The sequence below is a fragment of the Terrapene carolina genome, unplaced genomic scaffold (genome assembly GCF_002925995.2).
Source record: "Terrapene carolina triunguis isolate 2854851 unplaced genomic scaffold, T_m_triunguis-2.0 Scaffold96, whole genome shotgun sequence".
Classification (NCBI taxonomy): Eukaryota; Metazoa; Chordata; order Testudines; family Emydidae; genus Terrapene; species Terrapene triunguis.
This window is the reverse complement of record NW_020664447.1, coordinates 29,981,391-30,008,662: the sequence shown is the minus strand read 5'-3', so window position 1 is coordinate 30,008,662 and position 27,272 is coordinate 29,981,391. Positions and strand designations below refer to the sequence as shown.

Below are 27,272 nucleotides of genomic sequence, written 5' to 3'. Positions count from 1 at the left end.
ACGGCTGGGCCCAGCTGCTTGTCCAAGGTGCCCCCCCCTCCCCCCGGCTGTCACTGGTCACTCGAACCCTGCCAATATAGTAGTGGCACAAACTGCAACTGGCACATCTTCCCACCAGTAGCAGTTACTGCCATGTAAGGATGGGCAGCGCGGCTTCAGCAGATGTTACTGAGCTGACTCAGTTCATTTGATCATGCCCAGTACAACCTACATAGGAAATTCTGCCAGGGAGCACTTTGTGCCACTACACCGCCCCCACCCCACTCGAGGCTGTTGCTGGAACCTGGCTGGTCCTCCACACACCGGAACCGTTACTCCCCCTCAGTCCAGCCCAGCCTCCCCAAGGCAACGGGCTGGCATCTCCACTCCCCTCCACAAATGTTCCTTGCACCGCACCCACTTTTTTGACAAAAGTGGACATTTGTCCCATTTGCTCTTGCGATCTTGATCAGTTTGACAAGAGCAAACGGGACAAATCCCACTTTTGCCAAAAAAAAGCAGGACGGCTGGGACAGGGCTTAAAAAAGGGACTGTCCTGGCCAAAACATATGGGCACCCTAATCAGAGAGAGCGTGAGAGTGAGTCTGCAGTGCAGTGTTAGGGTACCCACCTGGGAGGCAAGAGATACGGGGCCCAGGCCCCCTACTCTGATAACGCTTTAATTAGTTATTCACAGTGGAACAGGTTCAACAGGAGAGACTGAGGAAGCCGCACATCAGACTATCCCATAGTTCAGCACCACTCTCTTCAAATCTTTTCTCCCCTTCCGGCAGAGCAGGGGAATTGAACAGGGGTCTTCCATATCCCAGTGTGCACTCCAACCACTGGGCTAAAAGTTACAAGGTGGATAGCAGTGGCTCCACCTCCACTCAGATTTTGAATGAGACCTGCTCTGGTAGGCAGCCTCTGAGCACACCTACCAGACTGGGCCCCACACAGACGTAGTTGGCCGAACGCCTGTCTGTTGCTGGTTCGTGGCTCACGCTGGGGCTTAGGCAGGAGCCAAGCATCTGAGTGCCTAGAGGGAGGCAGGCGTACATACACATGTCCTGAAACATAGGCACCGAGGGAACTTTGATTCTGAAAACTTACACACTGAGTTTAGGTGCCCAAGTACCGGCTTTATGGACCTAGGACCTTCTCCCTGTGCTAACCCTCTTGCTAGTTAATTTTCTTGTTCTGATCCAGTCAGTCACTGCAGTTAAAGTGAGAGGTGTGATTGTCTGGGAGTTATAGCAATGATCAAAGGATCCTAAAATGAATATTTTGCACAGCTCCACAATTTAGCCTGTGGACTGTGATAGCAAGAGGATGTTTCAAGAAGATGAAGTGAAATTGGCTGGTGTCAGCGAGGAGGTCTGGTCTTCTCAGCATACATCAGTTTTAAAGGGCTGGAGCGTTCAGAAGTTCAGAATGCTTCCTTTTAAGAGCACCATTTTTGAGTCACTTGCCCTGAATGTGTGGGAATAGCAAAGGAAGATGTGATGAGTCCTTATTTGTGTGATGAGCTCAGGGAGGCTCCACAGAGAAAACAAAAAGGTGGTCCCTCTCCTGCTGGCGCTTCCATTGTTGGAGAGCTAAGAGATCACGAGATACAGGGAGAGACACCTCTACCTCTGGAAGGGGCACAGTGGGGAGGGATGGAATCTCACACGCTATCACAGGGTTAGCTGGTTGCTTGTTTAGGAAAGGTACCAGAGAGAAAACTCCTCCAATCTCTACTTAAACCCAACCAAGATGCTGCAAACGATGAGCAGCCCCCACACCAGAAATGCGTAGAGGGAAAAGCCAGAATAGCAAACCTGAGTACATTCCCTCCCTCTCCATCCTTCTGCCTCACCCTCTTCCCCTGGTGACAGACCATGGCAGACCTCACCTAAAGAGTGTGCATTATTTTAGATGCATGTCACTGATTGACCTGCAAGTGCAGCCCAGCCCAGGATACAAACTGCAGCCACATGGATCATAGGGCAAAAAGGAAAGTCAGACTTCCTTTTCTCTCCTGTACGATGTGGACTGAAATAGAGGGGGGCAGCCACCTCTCCCTGCAAAGGGACTCTGGAGAGACCCTACATCACAGAGTAACCAGCCACAGGCACTACATCAGATCCTGGGGTGCAAACTCACCCAAAGACAGTGCATCTCACACCCCAGTCAGGTAGTGGGTCCATTCAGCTCCCCACAAAGAAAATGGTCAGAAATAACAAGCCCTGTTGTTTTAATGGGTGACATCAATTCAGATTCGCACCCTTTCCATCTCCGTAAAGTTCCAGGTGTGAAAGCAGCCACTCAGAGGGGTCTGAACAAAAGGTAGACCACAAGCGTGGAAACGTAAGAAGGGGCCACTTCAATCCCTCAATCAGGGATGGAGCCACTTGGAACCTTCCAGAAAGCTAAGGACCTGATTCTCCATTGCCCTACACCTTGTGCAAAGTAGGTGTCAAATGCTACCACTTTTGCTGGTACAACAGGGGCAGGATAACAGAGAAACAGGCCCCAAGTCTTTACCCTAAAAGTAGGTGCAGGCATTTTGTTGTGATGCCAACAAAGAGATTTAAGTGCTGCTTTAATTGAAACCTTACCTATGGAGCTACTAATGATGCCCCCATCCATAGACATAACAGCCCTAGGCCCATTGGTAGCACTTTACAGATTTTTATTCATAATCCTCACCAACCCGTGGGAGGAAGGCAGTAGCCCTGTGTTACAGATGTGGAAGCTGAGGTACAGTGTACTCCTGGGGGAATTCTGCGCCACTGCGCATGCACAGAATTCAAGGGATTGCCCCTTCCCCTGCAAGGAGTGGCTGGGGCTGTGTCAGACCCATCCCCAGAAACTTCCCACAGCTGCAGGAAGCTCAGCATCCTCCCCTGCTTCCTGCCCCCGTCGCTCCTCAGCTGCGGCGGGAGGGGTCACTGTACGGGGCGCTGCTCCCCCATCCGCCCAACCCCTGCACATCCAGACCTTCCATACCCAGACATCCCTGCCAAGCCTCACCCTGTACACCCAGAACCCCTCGAGCCCTGCATACCCAAACCCCACTCCATTGAACCTCAACTCCTGCATTTGGAGCCCCCTGCACCCAGACCTCCACCCCTGCACCCAGACCACCCCCCCACTGAGCTCCCTGCACGTAAACCCCCACCCTCAGCCCACCAAGCCCTACTCCCCAAGCACTCAGACACCCCTGATGAGCCCCCCACACCTAGACCCCTCCGCTGAGCCCCAACCACTTTCACCTGGAAGTGGCTGGAGAGTCCCATTGTCCCTGCACCTGGAACCCCCCCAACAACCCTCTGTGCATCCAGATCCCCCCACACCTAGACCCTTCACTGAGCTGCCTGCACCCAGATTGTCCCACACAGAACCCTCTCACCCCACACCTGGATCCCCCCATACTGAGCCCCTCCACACTTGGATTCTGCCTGGTTGAGCCTGCCTGCCCTTGGTGCACCTGGCACAGAGGGGCCAGGCCCCAGAGTATTTCTGGGGCAGGCCCAGGCCTTGTGCTGTGTCAGGATTGGGTGCAGCCTCACCACTGAGTCCGTGTCCTGGGGGTGGGGGGCTGTAGGGTGATCCCCCACCTTCGTACAGCCAGTGACCTGTGCTCCCCACTGCCATGCTAGAGCCTCTGCATTTATTTATTGACAAATAAAACTTGCAGAATTTTTCAGAATTTTAAATTTTGTGCGCAGAATTTTTCATTTTTTGGCACAGAATGTCCTCAAGAGTAACAGTGGTTGTGACTTTCCCATAGCTACAAAACAAGTCACTGGCTCAGGTGAAAACAGAACTCCCAAGTTCACACCCAGATGCCAGCTCTGACCACCAGGTCCCTCTGCTTAGGGACTTCTGTGCATGTAGGGAGAGCTGGGAGCACCAGACGTTGGGGCAATGCTGCACATACAAGTTAGCAAGATAATGCCTGAAAGAAAGGCCCAAACAAAGTGCTGATGCTGCATCTTTTTTTTAATTTTGCTTCTCTAAAGCGAAAGCAGAGCAAGTGACAGGAGGAAAAAAGTGATTTAAAACAAAACAAAACAAAGAAAAAGGCAGCTGCTGGGCTATATGGGGAAAAAAGAGTCCCCAAAAGGGTGGAAATTCATAGAGGCCAAGCCCGCACTAACTCTTAATAAAATACAATACTGAAAATAAGATCAGAGAGTCTCCAAAATATAATATCTTAAGGGGTCGGCAATAATACAAAATAAGGTTCATTATGTACAAACAATTTCTGCTCTTGGTCTCTGTACAACGGTGTGAATGGGAGGCCCGTGTGGGCGGTCATAGTGGAATTGTTGGGTAAGGAGACGTGGGGGAAGAGTGTATACTCAGACCTGACAGTGGTTCTGTACTGTGGAGTGGGGCACAAGGAAGGGAGGTGCAGTGGGTGTCTGGTGAGTGGGTCCTGGGTGGACCTTGACTGGAGCAGAGTTGTTCTGAAGGATCTTCCTCTTCCAATGCCCATGGCAGAGTGCATGTGGAATCATGGCTGGGGTTTGCTGTGTCCAGGTCTGTCCCAAGTGGCTCCAAGAGACAAACAAAACAAAACGGAGAAGAGAGGGAAGTGAGGGCAGCCCTCCTGCCCCATCCTGTTCCTTGACTTGAAGTCCACAAGTCAGCGAGAGCCTCCCCATCCCTCCTCCTCTGGGAGTCACCTCCTATTTGCAGTCTCAGGGTGGAGGAGGAGTTGGACAGAGGAGGAGAGAAGGGCAGCAGCAAGGTGTTGAGAGGGAACCTCTTTTTATTATTATTATTTTGGGGGAGGTTGAGAAAAATGAGCCAAAGAAGTGTCTGGAGGAGAGTGAGAACGGGCAAGGACATGGTAACTCCTATTTATAAAAGTAGGGCAACCCAGACCAGGTCTGGCCTCAGGGATGGCTCCAGGCACTGGGCCTGGAACAGTTCTTTTAACAAGGGGCAGCTGAAGGAAGAGGAGCAAGGAAACATGCAACTCTTCCAGCAGGGCCTTTCTGGGTAGGGCAAAGGGACCAAAACTAGCATCTGGGAGCTACAGGGAGATTTTGTGGGGAGGGGGGAACCTCCCTGGGTTGGAGTGAGGCCTCTGACACAGAGCTAGAGATAAGACAGTTTCAACACCAGATTCAGCAAGTCCTGGAGTTAAAGGGGTGAAGAGCCTGGTAACTTTGGTGCCAGCATCTAGAGAGTGGAGACCCACAGCTCTCTTTGGTGACCCTCATTTATTCCATTTATTGTGGATACTGGGGCCCCACCACCACACGACGGAGAACTTCGTTCCATAAGGAAGGGTCTGTGGGGAGTGGGCAGGGAGGATCATGCTCTGTCTTAGGGAGCTCTGGTTTCCCCAAGAGCTGCGGACTGAATTTTAAGTCTATTTATCAGAGTTTGGGGTCTTCCCCACAAAATCTGTGCACTGATCTCTGCAGATGATCAGAATGGAAGTTATGTGGGCAATCCATCAAGAGACAACTAGATCAAGGTAGGTCTTCTCTCAGCTGAGGCAGAAGCATATTAACCATGGAGTGAGGGGAGGAAATTATCTCACTCCCAAATTCTCTGGGAGACTAACCCCAAAGTTACCATGGCCATAGCCTCTCAGCTAGGCAATAAACTTAGCTCTCTTTCCTTCAGGTGCATCTGATATGAGCAAGGGGTACAGAATTGGGCACTGCCCCCTGAATCTGGAGGCTTTGGGGAATGAGTTGGATACCTCTGAGGTCACATACAGATCTCCTCCTCCTCCTCCAGCCCAGCAACAGGGTGAACACACACTGGTGAGGCAATGCTCACACGGGGAGGAGAGAAGGGCTTGGGCAGACACAATCCCTGGTTCTGGCAGTCACTGTGAATCTCATCCGAGAGATCAGCACTAACATGGGCTGTGCGGAAGTGACAGGCTGAACCCAAGACCAGCATGGGAGTGTCTGAATGCAGTGTCCTCTCCCACCAAGTCCCCTCAATCACTCAGCGAGGAGGGGAGTCTGCATCCAGAGGGACAAGGCCTTGAGGTTCGGCAACTGCTACAAAGATTCAGCTGCATCACTGGAGCGTGCCTCCCTGCGGGAAAGAAAAGACAGCAATCAGATTTGCTGCGTTTACCATCTATTCCCAGCCATGGGCACTGCTCCAACCCTAGCCAAGGGAGGGCAGCATTTTCTTTCCCACCAACTGGGCCCACTTCTTTCCACAATCCCAGGAGAGTTAATTTCATACCTCCCCTTATTTCAGTTTTGGGAGCAGAGAACTCCTCTAGGATCCCTTTTTCCTCTCCCTTTATTCCCCACCCACTCACTGATCTGCACCTAGCTGATCTGCCCTTCTGCCCAGCAGGGTGAGGAGTAAGAGGAAACTTCAGTCCCATCTCTGCCCCTTTCAGTGATGGCCTCACTGCTCAGACTATCTACAATGGGAACAAAGAGGGCCAAATAAGAGGGGGTGTCTTTTGCTGTGGGTACTGGTTTGTACTGATCAGGATGGAGTCTCCCAGTCCCAGCCCATTGCACCTGGGCACTGACCAGCCTGCAAATGTTGGAACCCTTTAGCCATCCAGCCCCCTCGTGTCTACTGGTCGCTATGCCAGAGCAACTCCACTTTCTAAACCCACTTGTGGTCCCCACTCTTTTGATCCATGGAGCCTCATGTGGTCCTCTGTTCCCTGCAGGGAGCAGCCCCCTGCAGCCACAGTGCCTGGATTAGTGCACTCCCAGGAGATAGAAACAGGAAGGGAGCTCGTCTATCCTGCCAGCTCCGAGCCTTATGTCAAAGAGCTCCCCTTGCTGGGGGCACAGGGTTACTCTGATGCTCTCCCCCTCTCACACTCTGCCCTTTCGGGGCTTGGAGACAAAGGCCCTGGAGTAGGCGGGGCAGGGAGAGGCGTTTCCAGCCTGCTTACCTCTCCTGGATCTGCTCTTTGAGGTGAGTCAGAGTTGGGTCAGTTTGGTTCTGGTCCGGGCCCCCCAGCTGGGATTTGCTCAGGTACTTGGCTGTCTCATGGGCCCTGGCCAGGTGTCCCAGTATGCGCTCCTGAGGCCTCTTCTCCTCAGATTGCCCTTCATCAGTCTCCCGGCCCACAGGATGCTCCACAGGGAGGAAGGAGCTGTAGCCCTCCTCTACGGAGCCAGCGCCCTCGTCATAGAACAGGAGGCTCCGCGACTGAACTGTAAATGGAGAGAGCACCATTAAAATGCTGAGAACAGGAGCAAAACCCAGGGGCATAAGCCGTCCAGCACAGTCACCCCAGCACATTGTAAGCCATACACGCCAACACAGCCTGTCCCACTTCAGCTGCGTGAGCCCAACACCTACGTACATACACAGTGTCCCTGGAGTACACTCAGCCTGCTCTGTGGGGAATGGAGACGAATCCGTGATTTTCTTCTCCCATTCTGTCTTTTAGCATCTGTCATGTTTTGGTACAATGGCAAATGGAGAAGGGCACTGCTGTGAGACAGCTCTCCCTGGCAGGGCCAGGCAGGCACAGACAGTGCCATAGGCGCCGACTTCCCCTCTGCCCAGTGGGTGCTCGCCCGCCCCCCTGGCCCTGCCCCTGCACTGCCCTCATCCCACCCCCATTCCACCCCCTTCCCCCAGGTCCCCGCCCCTGCCCTGCCTCTTCTTCGCCTCCTTCCCTGAGCACGCTGCATCCGTGCTCCTCCCCCCTTCCTCCCAGAAAGTCCTAAGCGCTCCCAAACAACTGTTAGGCGGTGGGAGGGAAGTGCTGGGAGGGAGGGGGAGGAGCAGGGACACGGCGCGCTCGGGGGGGAGGAGGAGGCGGCAAGGAGGGGGTGGGGGCGCAGGAAGCTTGGCTGCCAGTGGGGGTGGAGCACCCACTAATTATTTCTTGTGGGTGCTCCAGCCCCCCAGCACCCACAGAGTCGGTGCCTATAGACAGGACACTGCTGTGAGACAGCTCTCCCTGGCAGGGCCCAGGCAGGCATAGACAGGGCACTGTTGTGAGACAGCTCTCCCTGCTGTATATCTATCAAGAGGAGAGGAGTTGGGAGCACTTCCAGGGGATTAGAGGAATGTGTCATGTCAGACTCACTTTTACTGGTTGTATAAATGTCTGGTGCCGGAGCTGCTTTCACTGTCTGTGATGTGGAGGAGAATTCTGGGAGACATGGCATCATGGATCCCAGGACCAGAACAAAGCACAGCACCAGTACCTGGGGGTGAGACATTAAAAAACCATCAGCGCTGCCAGCCACAAGACAATGCTGTGATCCCAGCACACAAACCCCCAGCAGTGGGAGACCATGTGCTCAGATTGACAGCTGGGTCACTCACTCTGCTCATTTTAGATTATCAGGAGAAAGGATTACGTCTGCTGTCCTCTACTTTTGCTTTCTCTGAAATACTGCCTGCTCCATGTGCAGGGCCAGCTAGACAGGCAACTTCAGAGTCTCATTGCATGGGTGGGAGATGGTATAAAGAGAAGGGGGTTAGATTCACTAGACAACAGTTTGGGAAAGAGGAGCCTACACCTAAGAGGTGGAGCCAGACTGCTGGTACAGACAATGAATACAGTTTGGGGGCATCGTTTAAAGCAGGAGCTAGGAGGAGAAAGCCAACAGGTGCTGAGGAGCACTCAGGCCAAATACATTTGCTAAGGATGTCAGCTAAATAAAGGTATCCCTGCATCCAGTAAAGGACAGGACCGAAATGACTGATGAACTGGACCAGCCTGAGATCAGACATCCTGTTGATTTATCAGAATTCAGATTAAGGAGTTACATAAAAACAGGCAAATGGTCAAAAATAAAAACTATCGGTGTCTATACGAATGTGAGAAGATGAAAAGCACGAATAGGTGAATGAGCATGTCTGGCAGTGGAAGAAGATCTTGACATAACTAGAATTATTGAAACATAGTAGAATGATGAAAATCAATAGGCTATTGTAATACTGATCTATCACTATACAGGGGGGACAGGTTAGCTCACAAGGGGTGGGTGGGGGAACAGTGTACTTGAGGTTCTATAGTATCTAGGGTGATAATTCAGAGTAAGAATCTGTGTGGATACAAATCCCATGTCACGAGAATACAAATGGACTAGTAGTGTTATACTACCAAGCTCCAACTCAGGCCAAAGATATTGATTGCACAGTGCTGGAAAGATCAAGGAGGCAACATAGCCTAGTACAAAACAATATTGAGTGATTTCTACTACCCATGTATAAATTAGTCAAGTGTCACATCAGGACAAAGTCTAGAGAAGCAATTTCTTGACACCTTAAGCGAGTGCTTTTTGGAACAGCTAGTTCTAGAGCACAAAAGAGGAAAGATTTTTAATTCAGTCCTAAGTAACACACAGAAGTTGGTTCATCAAGAAACAATAGCTGAGTGACCAAGTAACCACAGTATAATGAAGGGTACCAAATTCTAGCACAGTGACACTACACTTTAGAAAGGGGGATTTCAAAAAAGGAGATGCTGGTCCAACAAAAGCTCCTATAGTCAAAAGTGAGGAAATGAAATTAGTTAAACTCAACATGAAGGCTACTCTCTCTGCGTGGAGGCTACTTATGCACACAAAGGCACTCAGGCCCCTCACCAACTCAGGAAAATGGGGGGGGGGGGGGAAACAACCCAGAATGGGTAAACCCAAAGATTTAAGAGATTATTTGAGTCAAAAAAGATATCCTTCAGAAAATGGAAATTCAACCCTAATGAAGCCAGCAGAGAGGAGCATAAATGAGGGGAGGTGAAATGGAAGATGGAAATTGGGAGGGCAAAGAGGGACTACAAAGAGCAAATAGCCAAAGACAGAAAAACAAACAACAAATTATTGAAATATACCAGAACCCTGTGAGAGAACTAGTACATCTGCTGGACTGCCATGGAGTGAAGGCAGCAACTAAGGAAAATAAGACATTGCTGAGAAGCTAATATATTTATTTGCATTAATTTATAGCACAGCTGGGAGATACCTGTCCCAGACCTACCATTTCCAGGCAATAAAGATGAAGAGTTGTCAGAGATTGAGGAGGTCCAGGAAGAAACAGATACATGAAGGAGCAATGAGGTACTAGGCCCAGATACACAGTTTACATCCAATGGTTCTGAAGGAATTTAAAAATGAAGTGGCCGAGCTGCTAACAAAAGTATGCAATCTCTCATTAAAATCTTCTCCTACATGGGAGCCCTGGAGATTAGCAAATGTTTTATCTAACTGTAAAAAGGGGAGATGCTAGGAATTACAGGCTCACTTCAGTACCAAGTGTCTTGAAGCAGATTAAAAATAAATTTGGAAACACCTGATGTACTAGGAAGAAATCAGCACAACTTCTGTAAGAAAAGTGTAGCCTCCCAATCTACTAGAATTTGATGGCTCTGTCAACAAAGGGGTGGATAAAGGAGAACTGATTTCTTTATTTGGATTTTCAAAAGAACTTTTGACAAAGTCCTGCACAAGAAGCTATTAAGAAAATTACTCTAGATGTCACAAGATGAGAGGTAAAGATCTGTCATGGACCAGGAACTATCCAAGAGGCAAAAAAACAGAAAGTACAAATAAATAAGTCAATTTTCCTCATGGCCAAAGATTAATAGTGGCGTGGCCTGTGTGTCCATTTTAGGACTTGTGGTGTTGAATGAATCTACCAACGATCTGTGAAAAGAGCAAACAGGGAGGTAGCACAAAATGATGTGGTTAGTGCAGGCTAGAGCAGACTTTGAGGTATTTCAGAGGAATTTATCGAAGTTAGATGAATAGGCAGCACAATACTGGATAAAATTCACTGTTGAGAAATACAAGATAATGCACGTCGGAAGGAATAATTTGAACTATTCATACATCTTGCTGCATTAAGCATTAACTAGAACCATACAGGAGAAAAGATCTGGGCACCATTGTCAGAGCTCAATTACAGCTTTTGCTTGATGTGCAGTGGTTGACAAAAACCAAAGAAAAGGCTGTTTGCATGACAAATGAGATAGAAAATATTATAATGCCATTATAATGGCATACTCTCACCAGGGACACTATGCTCAGTTCTGGTCACCCACTCTCAAAAAATGAAATAGCAGCTGTAGGGGGGTTCAGAGATGGGCAATGAGAATGAGTGAAGGCCTGGAGAGACTCTGTATGATGAGAGATTGAAAAGAATGGGATTGCTAAATTAGAGAGGATACAAATAAGGGGCAAGAGAGAGTTAAATAATGAATGGTGCAGAGAAGGTAGATCAGACACTCTGGTTTATCCTTTCTCATAATAAAAGAACTAGGGGGAATTCAATGAAACTGAAAGGCAACAGAGTTAGAACAGGTCAAAGGGAATGATTTTTAAACAGTGCAGAATTAATTTGTGGGACTCCTGCCACAAGCTATCTGAGGCTAAGAGCTTAGTAAGATTTATAAAAAGGATCAGGCATTTATGGTTAATGAGAACATCCACACTGACATTAGAGGGGATAAAAAATACAGTACAGGTATAAACCCTCCTGCTTCAGTGCATAAACTTCCCCTGTGGACAGGTTATTTCATCAGAACTGCCTACAGCAGGGTTTCTTACACCTTCTTCTGAAACATCTAGCACTGGCCACTGTCGGAGGTGGGACAGTGGACTAGAGGGACCCCTGGTCCAATCTGGTCTGGCAATTCCTATATTTGGCCTCAAAGGTGGGGAATATAAAGCAGTGAAACAGGGAAGAGGCTCTTCTGGGGTCCGAGAAATATGCTGAGGATCCTTGGAGAGAGGGCTGTGTGCTTGATTTCCCCCCTTTATTCCAAGGAAATAATTAGCCTAAATAAAGCCCCTCTTTTTGTTGGACACTGGCATAGTATCCACTAGTTATTCAAGGCTGGAAGCATGCTATAGAGAACAATCCCTGGCTTGTCTGGGAATAGGGTGATGGATAAAGGTGCAAAAGGAATCATGGCCAATATAGAATGGAGGGCCTGAGGCACATACCATTAGGCAGGTTCCGGTCTGTGTGGAAGCCATTTTATATGGTCTGGAGACCTTCCCAGCCACTAGGGCCTGGAGCTTCTGTAATTGCTGGAGCAGAGTCCTAGGAGAGAATACAACCACAATGAAGAGGGAACGCTCACCGAGGGATATGAGACTGAAGGTGGACTCTCCAATGTCCACCTCAGCTTTTCTCTGAATGAGAAGAGCTCCTTCACTTCTCCAAGTCCTCCCACCAGATAGGCCTGGGAAGCAGAGAAATGAAGGTGATAGTGATGGAGGCAATAATGGAGCTGAAAGGAGTTGGGCGAAGGACACCTCTTCTCCTGGTGCCACATAAACCCCCTCTGCCCTGATCTCCCACAATCAGATTTAGCCAGAACTGGACTCCAGTCCAGGCTGCCCAGATACATCCAATACCCAGGGTGGGGTGCATGGTATGGCCACTGCCACAACCCCACAATACAGGAGATTCCAGTACTTCTGGGAACGGCATGACCCCGCCCGCGGTGGTGTGACCTCACAGACATGGGGTGGGTGAGCTCACACCAGCAGGGGCAGGGCAGCACGCTGTTCAAAATGGCGTCCCTCATCCGTGAAGCCAGACAAACCCACATCTGGTTTTGTCTCAGTACTGGACAGGGGACAAACCCTAGAAAATGAGGGCTGTCTGGCCCAAACCGGATTAACGGCCTGCCTTGGGGGGCACATCCCAGAGCACTACCCACACCCCCTGGAGCATAAGGCTGAGAGGGAAGCAAAAATAAAATGTTATCCGTTTCAACTTCATCTCTCTTGGCAGGTGCTGCAGGGGGCTGTGGGCAAAGCCAAATGTAGAGCTGAGTGAATAATTCCTCCTCTGGTTGCCCTGGCTGACACATAACAGGCTTACTGTCTTGTTTAAATTACCTCACATGTACCCGCCCCCCAGTTCTGAACATATTACTAAAGAGCTGAACTGTTTAGCTGGCATGGCAAAGGAATTTTCCGGGGTCGGTGGGGAGGCTGCAAGGAGCATTAGTGAGCCTTGGGCTCTGTAGCCAGGAGGCCCAGATTTTCTTGTTACAAATTGCCTAGTAATTTCCCCTCTGCAGCATTGCCAATTCTTGCAATCTTATTGCAAGTCTTGTGGTAGTTGGTGTTTTTCTTAAAGGCCCAGCTCCTGGAGTCAGGTGATTCCAGGAGAATCTTAGATTTCATATGTTTTAAAAGTTAGTTTCCAGCCTGCATGGCCATAGAGGAAAGTGGAAAACATGACCTCTACAGGCTTACAAGGCCGATAAAATGAACTCAGTGTTTCTTATTTTGTAACAACTCATGATTTTTAAGCCAATCACATGAATATGGGATCCTGACTCATGACTTTTGAATGCTTGGGATTGACAATGCTGCTTCTGCTCCTGGCTGCTTCTCAAAAGCACAGATGGAGGAAATTCAGGGGTTGTGCTGGGAAGGGAGGGATGGGCTGCCATTCACAATCTTTCCAGCAGGTGGCAGGCCACAACCATCTATGAGGTTACAAAAGTTAAACACCAATTGAAAGCTGGGAAGGCATTTGTCTGACATCTCCGGGGACGGGGTCTCTAAAGAGCAGCATCTGACCTGGAAGCTGGAGTCAGAGCCTCAGCGTCAGGGGATCAGAGAAAAAGAATCTGACAAAGAGCCTCAGAGCAAGGTCAGGGAGGACAATGGCCCCTGGCGAGCTCCAATCATGGTGGTGGGGTCAAGTGGGAAGATGGGTTTGGTTAATAGGGTCACCGGTCAGTTCCTGTCCCATTGACCGAAGGCTCATGGATGAAAGGAATCCCCATGTGCAGCTGCCAGAGCCTGTGCGGCTGTGAGGAGTGTATCTAAGTGCATGTGCAGGAGGTTGTGAATTCAGAACAAAGGGAACATGTGCATAGGAATACGTTCAGGAGAGCCCTCCCTACTCACCCCAAACTTCTGGCAGTCCCTAGCTGCTGACTCTGCTCTTGCTCTGCCACACATGCACAGGGAAAGGAGGCCGAGCTAACTCCAATTCCAAGTGCCGCTTCCTATTTCTATGGCATGTGTCTGTGCCTTCCATGTTATAGATTTAAAGGAAACAAATTCCTGGGGTAGAGAGGCTGCCAGCTCCAAGCACTGAGACCCCACGCGCTCTCCAGATTTTCAGCCCAGGAAGCCAAGGGCCTGCTTTAGGGCTGAGAGGAGAGACTTACTCCCTTGGGCAAGCAGCTGTGCCAGTGTCAGACAAGGAGGAAGCTCCCACAGGTTTGGGGGAACAGGAGAGATATAATGGGATCTCCATGGGTGGCAGACACCAAGAGGGCCCCCTCAGGCTGCAGGGGATAACAGGGTCTGCACTGGTGTCAGGTTTGGAGAGAGCTGCTTTGGGTTAGATGGGACCTATGCCCATGTTAGATGAGGAGAAAGTTCCTAGAGTCTGTCCAGTCACCTTGTAAACCTAGCTCTTTCTTCTAGGGAAATCCCAAACTGGTATCTTATGCCCTTGTCTTCTCCCAGGCCTTCTCCCAAACCCTCTGTGCTTTGGAGAGCAGAGCAAGGGGGTTGAGAGATGGGTGTCATGCCTTCTGGGGCCTCCTGCATGGGAGCTTCCATGGAGACAAGGAGAAGAGTGGAGGGGTTTGAGTGGCAGTCAGAATCCGGAGAAGGATTCTGGGCTGTGAGGAGAGGAGAGGAAGGAAGGGAGGCAGAAAGCTCCCTTGCTCCTTCCCTTTCTCTGCTGACAGCCCCTGCCTGGCTGACCCAACACAAACATTCCACACTCTCTAACCAAACCCAGCTGAATTGCTGCTGCCATTGGAGGGGAACCAGGCCCTGCTGAGCAGCCCAGACTCTGCCAGGAATTGGGGGAGGGTTGCCTTGCCTTTCCTTCCAAGCACTCCCCTGGCCTCCCTTCTTGGCAGCCCACCCCAGAAGAGATCGGGGTTGGCTTCTCTCACCTGTTTGCATTTTCTAAGGTCTCCACTTTTTTCCACAGTTCATTGTTTTCAGATGTGAAAGTCTCAACTCTGCAGGAATAAAACCCAAATCCCGTTAGTTACAAACGTTGCAAAAAAGAGACAAACATTGGACCCCGTCCTCCATCAGAGTCCAGCCCCTGAACAGCCCTGTGCCCTCAGCCTCCGGCAGATGTGCTCCCACCTCCAGGAGTCAAATGATCATGTGCAGTCTAGCTACATGTTCTCAGCTGATGCTAACAATCAAGGGATCAGAGCAAAGACTGAATCCCTTCAATGCACATTAATTCCTTCGCAGTGTTTCACTCGCATGGTGCCAAGTGGCTACAAGACTCGGACCTGGGAAGAGACTCTCACTGGGTCTGGGAGAGTTACTACAGCCATGTTACATTTGTAGCATATGAAAGGCCACATAGATGTCTCCATCATCAGCAAATTACATCCATGGGCCATGGAAAACATTAACAGAGGACCTTCCACTAGAACAATTCTGGCCTCTCTACCCCCTGAGCTAAAGGAGAATTTGCATTAGCTGCACCCTATTAGGGAAAGAGAATCCCTGGCTCAAACATGTGACCAGCTCTAGCCATTGGAGGGCAGTGGAGAACCTACACACTCTCTCTTTTCTCCAAGTTCTTCTCTGTAACTACTATGGCGAAAGCATCCAGCAAAGTACGCGGAACAGCTGAAGGGAAATTTCTGCAGGGCTGGGGGAAGAATAGTGGCCTTGGAAGTGACAATAATAAAACAGAAGACTTTCCAGTACATACAACCATGTGAAATGACCGTGTCCAGTTTCTGAACTACCCATTCAATATAAAAATTGTGCTTAAAGGGACACTGCCAGGTTGAACCTTTTAAGCCCAAACTGTAGGCTTTGTACTAACTAAGGTCAATAAAAATGTTTTGGTTACACTTGAAATTGCAACAAACATTTTTTTGTTAAAATTTTAAATCTACACTGTAGCACAAATATTGCAGCACAGTGCTAGAGTAATAAACAGCCATGTACATACAGATACTATGGCCAGGAGTGAGGATGGACCTAGGACCTTCAGGACTGAAAGTACATCACCCTGCCACTCAAACTAGAGAAGCAATCCCATCAGCTGTAAGACGTAGAGTTTTATCCTTAATATGGGCTAATCACCAGAGGGAGACATGCTCACACACACATACACTGTATTATATAAGGGCATAAGAGCCAGAAGGTGAAACTGACTCATTTGTTTTCACGGTGCATTCCTCTCCACTTAGAGAGGAAAGTGAAAAGTTAAGTAGGCCTTTTAAAGAATCTGACCATTGTAAAGATCTCAGGTGTTATTAATGACATAGGAAAGGACACTATTTTATAATACTGGTCATGAAATTCGATCCTTGCAGACTGGCTTCTGTGTCTGAGAGGCCCATTTGGGGCTCCACACAAGTGCGGGGAGTCTCTTGCATGGATGTGATTGCAGGGCCATGGCATAGATTATTTCTAACCTGATAGTGTCCCATTACTTTAAACTTGTAACCGCAACACAGACAGCCAGCCAAACTGGGAACTATGAAGGGAAGTAGATCCTGTTGCCCTAGCTCACATTATAAGGAAAAAAACCAAAGCTCAAGCAGGGGACTTTGGGGAACAAACTTGGCCTTAGCTTCTTCCTGGCTATCAGCCACTTGCGTCATCATCTTTACGTATAGGGATGAGGGGATTGTATTTAATACCCCAAAATGTCCATGCTCCCATGGCATCCACCATATGCAAAGTAGATAACAGCGTATACAGAAAGCAGTGAGATGTACAATTACTCCATATGTTCATGCAAATGTGGGATTTCTGATCTGAGCAGATGCACATGTAATGTAGTGGTAGTCACACTACCACTACCAAAATTGGAATATAGGATGTCAGAAGAATCTGTATTTGGGTATGTACTTGACAAGTCATTTACTTGGTTTGATCCACATTGTAGTTAGCATAGGCTGCAAAGCCAGAGGGGGGCTGGGCCATGGCCTGACCACTTTTTGGCTGGGCCAAACCTCAGTGGCACTGTGACCCAGCTTGCTGACTCAGATTTTGAGGTGGTGGGCATAGGAGCTCATAGACTAGGGGTGTCAGGTGCTGGTGGGGGATGCACCTCAGAGGGAAAGAAGAGGGCCATTAGATGGGGGGGGAAAATCTGTGCCTGCCCCCACCATTTTAAATGGCACTCCAAAGCCCCTGATTAGTGATCAGACAGACTACAGCAGCTTCTACTATGGAAACATTCATCTTGCCAAACATGCTACCCGAACAACGGGTCATAAGGCCTGGGATATTGGGGGCAAACAGAATAAGGCAAGCAGACGTGAGTGGGCTTTTTAAGGAATAATCTAGTGCTGCAAGGGTTTGATAGGCTGTCTGGGGGCAGGGGGAGGTTGAGTGGGGGGGTCTGTGCACAAACCAAATCTGTGTGTCAAGAAACCCATACAATTCTCATGAAATAACCTGACACCTGTACAGAGAATCACATTTAGAACTAAAACCTCAAACACCCCAAAGTAGGGTGCATGCTGAGGACTCACCACTGTCAAACAGGTTGTCACCACTACTAGACTGTGCTCTGAGCCACAGAAATTAATTAAAGGAGCCAACTGAAATCTCAGATACTTTAAGAATATTTTTAACTTAACAGCCCTCGGAACAGGGCTGCCAGCCCAAGCATTGCAGTGCCGTTGCTTTTGCTAGCAGTAGTGTTTTGGACCATCCCCCTACAGTACTGGGATTGGGAGAGAGAGCTTTGGGGCTGATGCAGCCATTTCTGTGGGGGAAATCCTTAGAGCTGAATTCCAGCCCCCAGAAGTGGCATGTGGTGTGGACAGCCGGATGGGCTTTAGAGCCCCAAGCACGGCACAAACAGGATGAGTAGTGACAGTATGCAGGCCACTGGCCCTCATCTCCAGTAATACCTTTGTTTGGATGCTTAGAAGGGAGGAGAAGACACTTACTTTTTCTCTAGACACTCCACATATTCCTTCTTCTTCCTGCGACTCTCCTGAGCAGAGATCTGGGAGGTGAGGAAGTACCACACATGAGTCAGCACTATAAGTCTCAAGCCACTTCTCCGCCCTCCCCCCAGTTTTGTTACATGCCTGCTTCCTTTGTGCACACTTTCTTCTGTCCAAAGGCAGAATGGGCTATCACACTTGCCATTCACATCTGGCCACAAAACACTTAGGAAGCCAAGAATGGGACATTTAGCATTGCCCAATGTGAAGGTTACAAAGCTCTTTTGCAATGTGCCTGAACCCCATCCCCCCCACAGGCATCTCTGGGGTCACTCGGAAACCTACTGACTCATGTGGCTACGTGATGGGGTTGGCTGGAAAGAATCTTGCCCTAAACCATCTTTGAATCACCCATGGTGACTAATACATGCTGCAGGATCTCATCAGCTCCCCCATGGGGCTCCTGCTAATCTCAGAGGCTCAGGGAATCTCACAGCCTGTACTCAATTATATGATTGAATATGTATGTTATGGTTGTGCCCAGCGGATTTGGATTCCTTTGTGCTGGGTGCTGAACAAACAATAGAGGAGAACATGGTTCCTGCCCCAAAGAGCTTACAATATACTTTGGAACAAGCTGCAAGAGGTGATTATAGGAAGGAGGGGGAGAGGCGAAGGTAACAATAGCAATAGGACGGTGTGGTTACACTGGCTGGCTATGACATCTGTGCAACTTGATGTTTCTGAATCATTTAAACCAGAGGTGGGCCACATCCGGCCCGCGGGACTGTCCTGCCCGGGCCCTGAGCTCCCGGCCGGGGACGCTAGCCCCTGGCCCCTCCACCACTGTCCCCCCCTTCCCTGCAGAGCTACGCCGCTGCGCGGGCAGCGCTCTGGGCAGCGGAGCTGCATGCTTCTGCTGAGCAGACCAGCAGCGTGTCTGGCTCTGGCTGGTGCAGCAGCCAGACATGCTGCTCTGCATGCTCTGCTTGGCATGGTAAGTGGGTCGGGGCCAGAGGGTTGTATAAGAGGTGGGAGGCCCCAGGGGACAGTCAGGGGACAGGGAGCAGGGGGCAGTTGAATGGAGCGGAGGTTCTGGGGGGGGGGGCGGTCAGGGGATTGGGAACAGGGGGGGTTGGATAGGCATGGGGTTCAGGGGGGCTGTCAGGGGGCGGGGGTATGGATGGGGTCGGGGCAGTCAGGGGACTGGGAGCAGGGGGGTTGGATAGAGGGTGGGGTCCCAGGAGGGGGCAATTAGGGGACAAGGAGCAGGGGGGGTTGGATGGGTCGGGACTTCTGAGGGGGGCAGTCAGGGGGCGGGAAGTGGGAGGGGGCAGATGGGGGCAGGGGCCAGGCTGTTTGGGGAGGCACAGCCTTCCCTACCTGGCCCTCCATCCAGTTTTGCAACCCCAATGTGGCCAGTTTTGCCCACCCCTGATTTAAACTATTTGCTTAAGATGTAATGAAATGAGAGACCTTATTCTTGATTTTCCTCCTGACCCTCTTCAGTGCTTTCTCCTCTGCTTTGGTGAGGGGCAGCTTGGTAGGGATGGGGTAGCCCTCGGCAATCAGGGTGCGTTTCTCCTCCTCGGTCAAGAGCAGGGGGCCTGACGTCCCTTGTAACTTCTGAAATACACAGGCAAAAGCTATCAGTGGCAGACAGAGCATCAGCAACAAATCCCACCCCACAGGTCCTCACCACAGCCACTGCAACAGGGGACCCTCACTGTAAATATACCCGTGGCAATGGTCTTCACTGCAGCCACGGGAACCTGTTCCCAGTGACACAGCCAGCCAGCTGCTTCCCACTCTGCTCACTAATACATCTGCTCCCCAAGCTGTTGTAGGCTATGGGCATTTGTTGTAGAGCTCATGAAAACCAGTTACCACATGCAGGGCCGGCTCTGGCTTTTTCGCCGCCCCAGGCGAAAAAGCCTCCGGCCGCCCCCCCCCCCCCCCGCGGGGGGGGGGGGGGGGGAGGCGGCCAGAGCCCCAGGGGGAGGGCAGCGAGCCCCGGCGGGGGCTCCGCTCTGCCCCCGGGGGCCGGGGGCAGGGCGCCGGGGGGGAGGGCGGCCGGAGCCCTGGGAGGAGGGCGGCGAGCCCTGGGTGGGGCTCGGCTCTCCCGGCGGCCAGAGCGCCGGGGGCAGGGCGCCGGGGGGGAGGGCGGCGAGCCCCGGCTGGGGCTCGGCTCGGCTCTCCCCCTCTGGCGGCCAGAGCGCCGGGGGCAGGGCAGCGAGCACCGGCTGGGGCTCGGCTCTCCCCGGGGGCCGGAGCGCTGCGGTGCCGCCCCAAGCACCAGCTTGGGTGCCTGGTGCCTGGAGCCGGCCCTGACCACATGTCCCTTCTATGTGACTTCCCAGGAACTCCCTTAAGTGTTCTTTAGTGAATTTGGTGGTCCTGAAAGTGAAGGACTAACCTAATACTGGCTGGAGCATGGCAGTCACAGGCAGGTGCTATGCAAGTCTCTTTTCATCACTCTCTCTCTGACATATATCTCAACCCTGACCTGCAACACTCCCCCCCCGCTCACCACTTCAGGCCTGGGGTCCCATCCAGCTCTGCCAATTGACCTCACTCCTGATTTACAGCGCCCCTCTGGTTATCCAGTCCTGGGCCTGAGCAGAAATTATCAACAGTGAGACTAACAACTAATGTCACCCTTTGACCTTCAGCCAGGTAAATTCTCCCAGCTCCTGTGGGCACAAAGAACCCTGCACTGTAGGTTGTGGTGGACCTTGTGTCCTGCTGGAATTCTGATGTCTCCTTTCTAGTTCCTTACGTGTGGTGCTGTGAGGAGAGGCGAGGTGGAGATTGCACTGGAAGAGCGAGCAGCTGGCCGGGCTGGGCTGGAGGGAGGCAGGGACCGCGGACTCTGGGATCCATCACTATCACTGCCATGGCTGCTGGGAGGCGTTGGAGGCATCTGCACCAGGTCATCTAATGGGAAGTAAGGAGAGCATGTTTATCACTACAACATCAACCTACTGGGATAGGTGTGGGGCCATGGACAGCACCAGGGCAAAGTGCTTCCATGAGAGAGGGATGGAAAGAGAAAGCACTGCCCATAGCACACTGGTGGCTGGAGGAGGGCAAGTTAGCTGAGGCTCAACCCAGGAAAGACACAGACAATGTTGGTAGCTTGGGGGAAATAAAGGGAAGAACCATCCAAGGTTGTGCCATGACCCCCACACAGAGAGCACATTCTCCATAATTTGCCCTTAATGCGTTTATTGGAGCCAGGTCTGTTTTTGGCCACAGGCACTACCTGGGCACCAAGTCACTTTCTTTGAACGATGCTGAAGAAGAAGGATGCAAGCTAGCCATCCTTATCCAGGCCTTTGTCACCTCGAGATTCCATTGCTATGATGTGCTCTGTATGGGCCCTGAGAGCACTCAGGAGCTCTGATTTTGGGTGCTTCAATTTTTGAGTGTCCAGTTTGAGACATTCAGAATCATGGACACTTGAAAATTCAGCCCCAGAAAGTTTGGCAGTTGGACACTTCAGCAGTGCCTCTTACCCCATGTGATACAGCTGCAGCTACAGTCAGTGGTGCCAATTAGGAGGGGTTGGGGGTGAACGCTTCCTCCTCTTGCACTTGCTCAGAGTTCCATAGGCTGCAAAACTGAGGGGATGGGGAGGCGTGGCCTGACCACTTTTAAGCAGTGGTCCCATACTAAATCAGTACTGTTGCAATGCCACTGAAATTTGACCCTGTTGCCCCTCTTGTACAGATGGAGGGACAGCCAGGCCAAATGGTGGTGCAACCTGGGGCACAGGGAATCTGTTCCTATACAACAGATTGCAAGGGAGTCCCCCGAGGACTTGACTCCCAGTCAGTGGCGTATTATCGCCTAGGCCAACAAGGCCTAGGCCTAGGGCGGCAAATTTGCTCGCTCCCTCCCCGGCCCCGCCCCAACTCTGCCCCTTCCCCAAATCCCCGGCCTGTCTCCTCCCCTGGGCGCGCCGCGTTTCCCTCCTTCCACCGCCCTCCCAGGCTTGCTGTGCGAAAGCGCTGGGAGGGAGGGAGGAGAAGCGAGTAGCGGCGCGCTCAGAGGTGGAGCGGAGGTGAGCTGGGGCCAGTGGGCGTGGGGAGTAACCCTTGGGGGGGGGGGCAGGGAACAGCTCCCCGCCCCAGCTCACCTCTGCTCCACCGCCACCATCCCCCGAGCACACCACAACTCCCCTTCTCCCCCCTCTCTCCCAGGCTTGCCGCGGGGGAGCGGAGGTGAGCTGGCACGGGAGGGCGGCAATTTTTTCAGGGCCTAGGGGTGGCAAATTTGTTAATCCGCCACTGCTTCCAGTAGCACTGGCTCACACACTGTGTGGGTAAGAGAGAAGGGAAATCCCTGGGCTGAGGGAGAACTGGGTCCCCTGTGGAGGGGGTATGAGTGGGGACTGGAATGAGGTCCCTGCCGGGGGGGATGGGACCAGAACTTGCTTCCCAAAGAAATACTTGAATTGGAACCACCTATTATAGTCAGCAGAGGTTCTTATGCTGCCATGTGCTTGGCTTAAAGGAGAGGGAATTGTTGACTGTGGTACCCTGCACAGAGTTCTAGTCCTTGGATATAACTCCCTGTTCCGTCTGCCTCGGCCTATATTTGCTAACCTGGCCACGCTGCAAGGCCCACCATTCTTCATAGACATTTGGGGAAGAGGCAGGCTGAAGAGATGGGATATGGTGAAATTTGACGAAGGTCATTGTTAGCAAGAAGGCCAGTTTTATTGATATTCATAAAAACAGGTGTGCTATAGGGGTGTGATATTTGTAAGCAGTATTGTTAGTTTTAATTAGTGTGAAGCAGACGGCCCAACAGGCCTGGATTTCACATGGCTGTCCAATTTGATCCTCAAAACCCCTGTCTTGGTTGAAACAGAACATTTCCCACATTTGGTGGCGCCTGCCCGCCCGCAGCTGTACGCATGTTACACACGGTGCATATCATTGGCAGGGGGTTGGGCAGAGGCAGAGAGACAGCAGCTTCAGCTGCTTCTGGACATGATCAACCCCATCAGGCATGTTCAGTGGCTGCAGGGTTGCTCAAAGACAGGAGTGACACTGCACCGGGGGGGGTAGGGAGGGGGGCGCAGCGCAGGCTGGAAGGTGGAGAGTGAGTGTGGCACGGACTCAGTGGCTGCAGTGGAGATGGCCCCTTTAGCCACTTGAAATGTTGGGAAGTATGGTGAAGTGCCCAGGGCCTAGGATGAGTCCTAGAATTTCTAAATACACACTCATTCCTGCCCCAACCATGCTGTGCAGTGGCTGCCAGGCTCTCTTCCTGATGCCACTGCTGTTCTACAGCCAAGGGACAATGTTTTTACTAGATCTGAGTCAGGTATTTCAGACAGATGTAGGACATAAGTAGGTGACATCATAATTTAAGATGCTTCTAAAGTATCCCTACAATCTCGGTTACAAAATGAGTTCTCTAATGGATCTTGGTGAGGTCTAGTGCCCAGGACAAAATCAGAGATGTTAGAAAGCATGTCTCAAAAGGCATGCAGTGCCAAATTAGCAATGCCTGAATCGAGCCAGCTTCCAAAGAACTGGCTCTGCCATCTTTAGGGAGTTTGCTAAAATGCTGAGGATCTTTACAAGGTATCCGGATACCACAATGATGGGCTGGTATAAGAACCAAAACAGCATGCAAAGTCTGTTGTGCCCTGGCTCAGCTATACTGCTCCAAAATGCCTCCCAGCACACACTCTCAAACACAGGAAGGTCTCCAGGGAACAAGCACCACTCTGTGCCTCAGTTTCCTCATCTGTAAAATGGGAATAAAGCTATTGACTTCATTTGTAGTGCACTTTGATGAAAAGTGCTATATGGGAGTTAGGCATTATTATTATTAAAGCATTTCAGGGGCTCACACACTTGCCACGGTACTTAATGCACCCAAGTGGCTCTGGTTGCTCGGCATCACAACAGGTCACCAGGTGCTTGAGAAGTGCCTCAGCTCTGGCTTAGAGGGCTGACCCCACTCCTGTGGGCCCTATTGTATGTGGGAGTATGATTAGGCTGGGTCTCTCTGGGGCAGTCAGAGTTCTTAATGGCGCCTTAATCGTGCATTTTCGGACTTCAAATATTTGGGTTCCTTTCAAATTAAACTGAATTTTGAATTTCCTGGCTTTTGAATGGTTGTTTTTGGATAGCTCCAAGGTCCCTGTGAGGTTTTCAATGCTCAGATCTCTCATATATATTTTCAGCTATAAGGTAGTTTCTTGTGCACAGGAGTTGCAAACAATTCTGTATGTGGCAATTTGTACATGCAGTAATTCCATTTGTATCTGAACACGGGTAATTCTGCATGAAGATAGGGGTTCCATGGTAACCCATCTCAGCCTGCCCTGTTGTTATTGTATGTGTAAGGCTCGGTGTATGAGAGTTGTTTCGTGTGTTTATATGCATGGCTTGGAGTGACGAGGCTTTGCAGCCAGAACTGTGTAATATTGAGGGGATGCACGACTGGGCTAAGTACCAGCTGGCTGATTCTATTTTCTTACCTGCTGGTACATTTAGAAACTGGTTCACTTCTTTGGGCTCAGCTTTGATCACAGGTGCTGGAGTCATTTCTACTGGAGTCTGTGAAAGAGCAAGAGCACACAGCTGTCTCTGAGTGTCTTTTTCACTTCCCTTCCCCACTTTCACAAACAGCCCTGGCAGAGTGTATTGATTGCAGCTACTGCTTCACCAACTCTCTACTCTGCCACATTCCACCCCATGCCCTGGAGCCCGCCCCACCAGCCTGCTCGCTGCACTAGCAGCAGGTACACTGACAACCAACAGCACACAATCACGTCAAAAATCTCTATCTTTGCCTGAAACACCGAATACAAACAACTGTATTTGCTGAGGGAGGGGAAGCCACACACAGCCATGCTGCCATTGCAGATGATAAGGCAGTATCTCTGAATGAAGACATTTACCTCCTTGGCCATTAGCCCAGCTCAAGACCTAGAAAGCACTATTTAAACTGTCCTCCCAATTCAAGAGGGATGCCTCTCTTAGATCTGCCTTAATCAGAGCTGGGAGAATGTATACAGGCTTTGAGAAATGGAGTAAAACCCCTCTAGTGCTCTTAGGACTTTCACCAGGGCCACTGAACAGCTGTTTCTGATCAAACGGATTAAGAGTTAACATGAACAGCACGTTGTTCCCAGCTGGACTGAACTGCCTCTCGGCTCCCAGCCTCCCTTCCCCCATTCCACCACAGGCAAGAGAGATTTTTACACTAAACAGATACATTGCAAACTCCCCCAGACGGTAAACACAGCTGAGGGGGGCCCTTGCTACAATTGTCAGGCACACAAAACCAATCTGCATTTGAGGGCACAGCAAGTTCAAGCTGCGTAAATAATGGAGGAAGTTTATGTGCATTTTTGGCTTGAATAGTTGATTTGTTTAATAGAATTGTCTGAAAGGGAAGATGCCCAACATGAGTGAAAAAAGGAAGAGAACCCAGGAAAGGATCTACTGTACCTGATGGGCCACAAGATACAAGACAGTTCAGCACCATGCAAGATTGGACAAACCTCCCTTCTCACAAGAGCCCCCACCGGAACCAGGGCCAAACAGAGCCCTCAGTCACCCCCATGTCACCAAGGGCAGCAAGTATCCAAGGGTGTTCTTCAGAGAAACAGACATCTTAAGAACTTGGGAGTGGGCGAGAGCTTTGGTTCCTCAGTTCTTGGAAATATTCATAACAATCGTTAACACTTGGTGCGTGGCATCCACCTGCCCTCACAAACAAGAACAATTGGAACCTCAGAGAAGGGTTGTTATCCTCATTGTTCAGGTTGGGAAAGTGAGAGGTTTTATGATGTACCCAAGGCCACATGACAAGTCAGCGGCAGGGCTGGGAGAGGGACTCAGGAATATGAGGCTCATATTCAGCCAATTTGTTAATTCTGCCTTCCCTAAAATTATCTCATTGGGGAACCACCTTTGAACACTCGCCAGCAGAATGGGTTCCCGGCTTGATAAAAACAACCCAAGGGCTAAAGAAATATCAGCAGATTGGAAGGAAAGGGTCTTCCATCAAGTAGAAATGCTAGTGAACAACTAGATGGCTCTAGAGCTGGTAAATTGCACACCAAGTGCCTCAAGGACATTGGTTTGAATCTAACCCACACTGTTAATAATTTCAAGTCTACTGTGTTGTAGAGGGGTAAATCTTTCAATGTCTACACAGGAGGAGTAAGTGCCCCTTGGTCCTTTTGCTCTTTTAATTAAAACTGGGGGTGAGTTTAACACTGACCCTCAGTCTGTTCTAACTGTCATTTCAAGTGAGAAATGACTAGCAATAAGGAAATAGTTGGGCATCAGCTTTGTTTCACCTTCAGCCTCCTGTTCAGGAGGAGCCTATAACTGCAGTCAAGGGGCCTACAGAGCCAAGCCAGTGTCAGAGTTTGTTGTTGGGAAGTTCCAGTTACCAGACACATATTCTGAGTAAAATGGGCTCACCTCCTCAGGTGCCGGCAGTCTCTGCAGTGGGTTGAGGTTCAGCGCTGGCACTAAGCTGGCTGCAAGCTGGGATTCAGGAAGTTCTGGAGCCAGGTTCTGTTCCTGCTTCACCATAATGGAGCATAGCTTGTGCCCAAGGGACCACACTCCACTCTCCAGGTCTGAAACAAGCACAGCATGAGAATCAAACTCCAAGCTTCTTGGGACACCAGCAATAACAGGACAAGGCAAGAGACATCAGAAGCCTTTACTCTATCTGCAAAGGGTCCCATTCCAAGGTGTGTAAGGGATATAGGTGTCTCTCTTCTGCATTAAGATCTGTGATAGGCACTGCTGCTGCACAAGTGTGTGTATACCCTCAATATTTAAGGGGTCAGTTAATCCCTCTCCTCATGGACATTACTGGTGCTGACATTCATTCTCCAGGTGTGGAGGAATGCATGTATGCTGCTCCACACCTCCAGGCAGAAGCAGGCTGCAGTCTCCACCATGAGGAGCATTAGTGTGGAGGGAGAGGGAAAGCCCTCTGAGGAACACTTAATGGGTGCCCCCCTCTGTGTGTGTGCTTGGGGTGTGAATATTTAGGGGGACAGGAGATCACAGGAGTTGGATCTCAGACAAAAAGAGATAATGGTTAATTCAGAGAAGGTGAAGTCATTTGGCCTCTTTTCTGGAGTTTTGGTCCAATCCTTCCTGCTCCTTAGACACCTCAGCCTGCCAAGAAACTATTCTGCACCTGGTTCAGGTCATACATCTTCCTCCCTAATGCACTTCCCTTCCTCATTTATCTCAGCACTGGAAACTCATTGGCCCTGCCACACTATGGCCTTTAACACAGCATATCACCAGTTAGTGTGCTGGTTAGTTCTAACCATGTCCTGCTTAGCTCTAACCAGGACAGATTCTCTGCCACTACCCTCGTCCCTAGACATTGCTCTGGCAGCAGCTAGGGACTGTAAAGGGGTCACAAAAGCCCA

At 50.4% G+C, this 27,272-nt stretch overlaps 1 protein-coding gene across 1 annotated transcript in view; it reads right to left on the bottom strand.

The window, feature by feature from the left end:
* Positions 1-3,961: 3,961 nt before the first annotated feature.
* The window catches only part of CREB3L1 (cAMP responsive element binding protein 3 like 1), a 63,599-nt gene continuing 40,288 nt past the window's right edge, over positions 3,962-27,272 (bottom strand). The window contains exons 3-12 of the mRNA XM_024214789.1: positions 26,296-26,456; positions 24,336-24,414; positions 20,610-20,767; positions 19,307-19,456; positions 17,831-17,889; positions 14,837-14,905; positions 11,895-11,994; positions 8,027-8,147; positions 6,875-7,139; positions 3,962-6,039 (exon numbers count right to left, since the gene is read on the bottom strand). Of these exons, the coding sequence (XP_024070557.1) occupies positions 6,003-6,039; positions 6,875-7,139; positions 8,027-8,147; positions 11,895-11,994; positions 14,837-14,905; positions 17,831-17,889; positions 19,307-19,456; positions 20,610-20,767; positions 24,336-24,414; positions 26,296-26,456 (1,199 nt within the window). The 3' untranslated portion in view covers positions 3,962-6,002. The remainder of the gene's footprint in view (positions 6,040-6,874; positions 7,140-8,026; positions 8,148-11,894; positions 11,995-14,836; positions 14,906-17,830; positions 17,890-19,306; positions 19,457-20,609; positions 20,768-24,335; positions 24,415-26,295; positions 26,457-27,272) is intronic.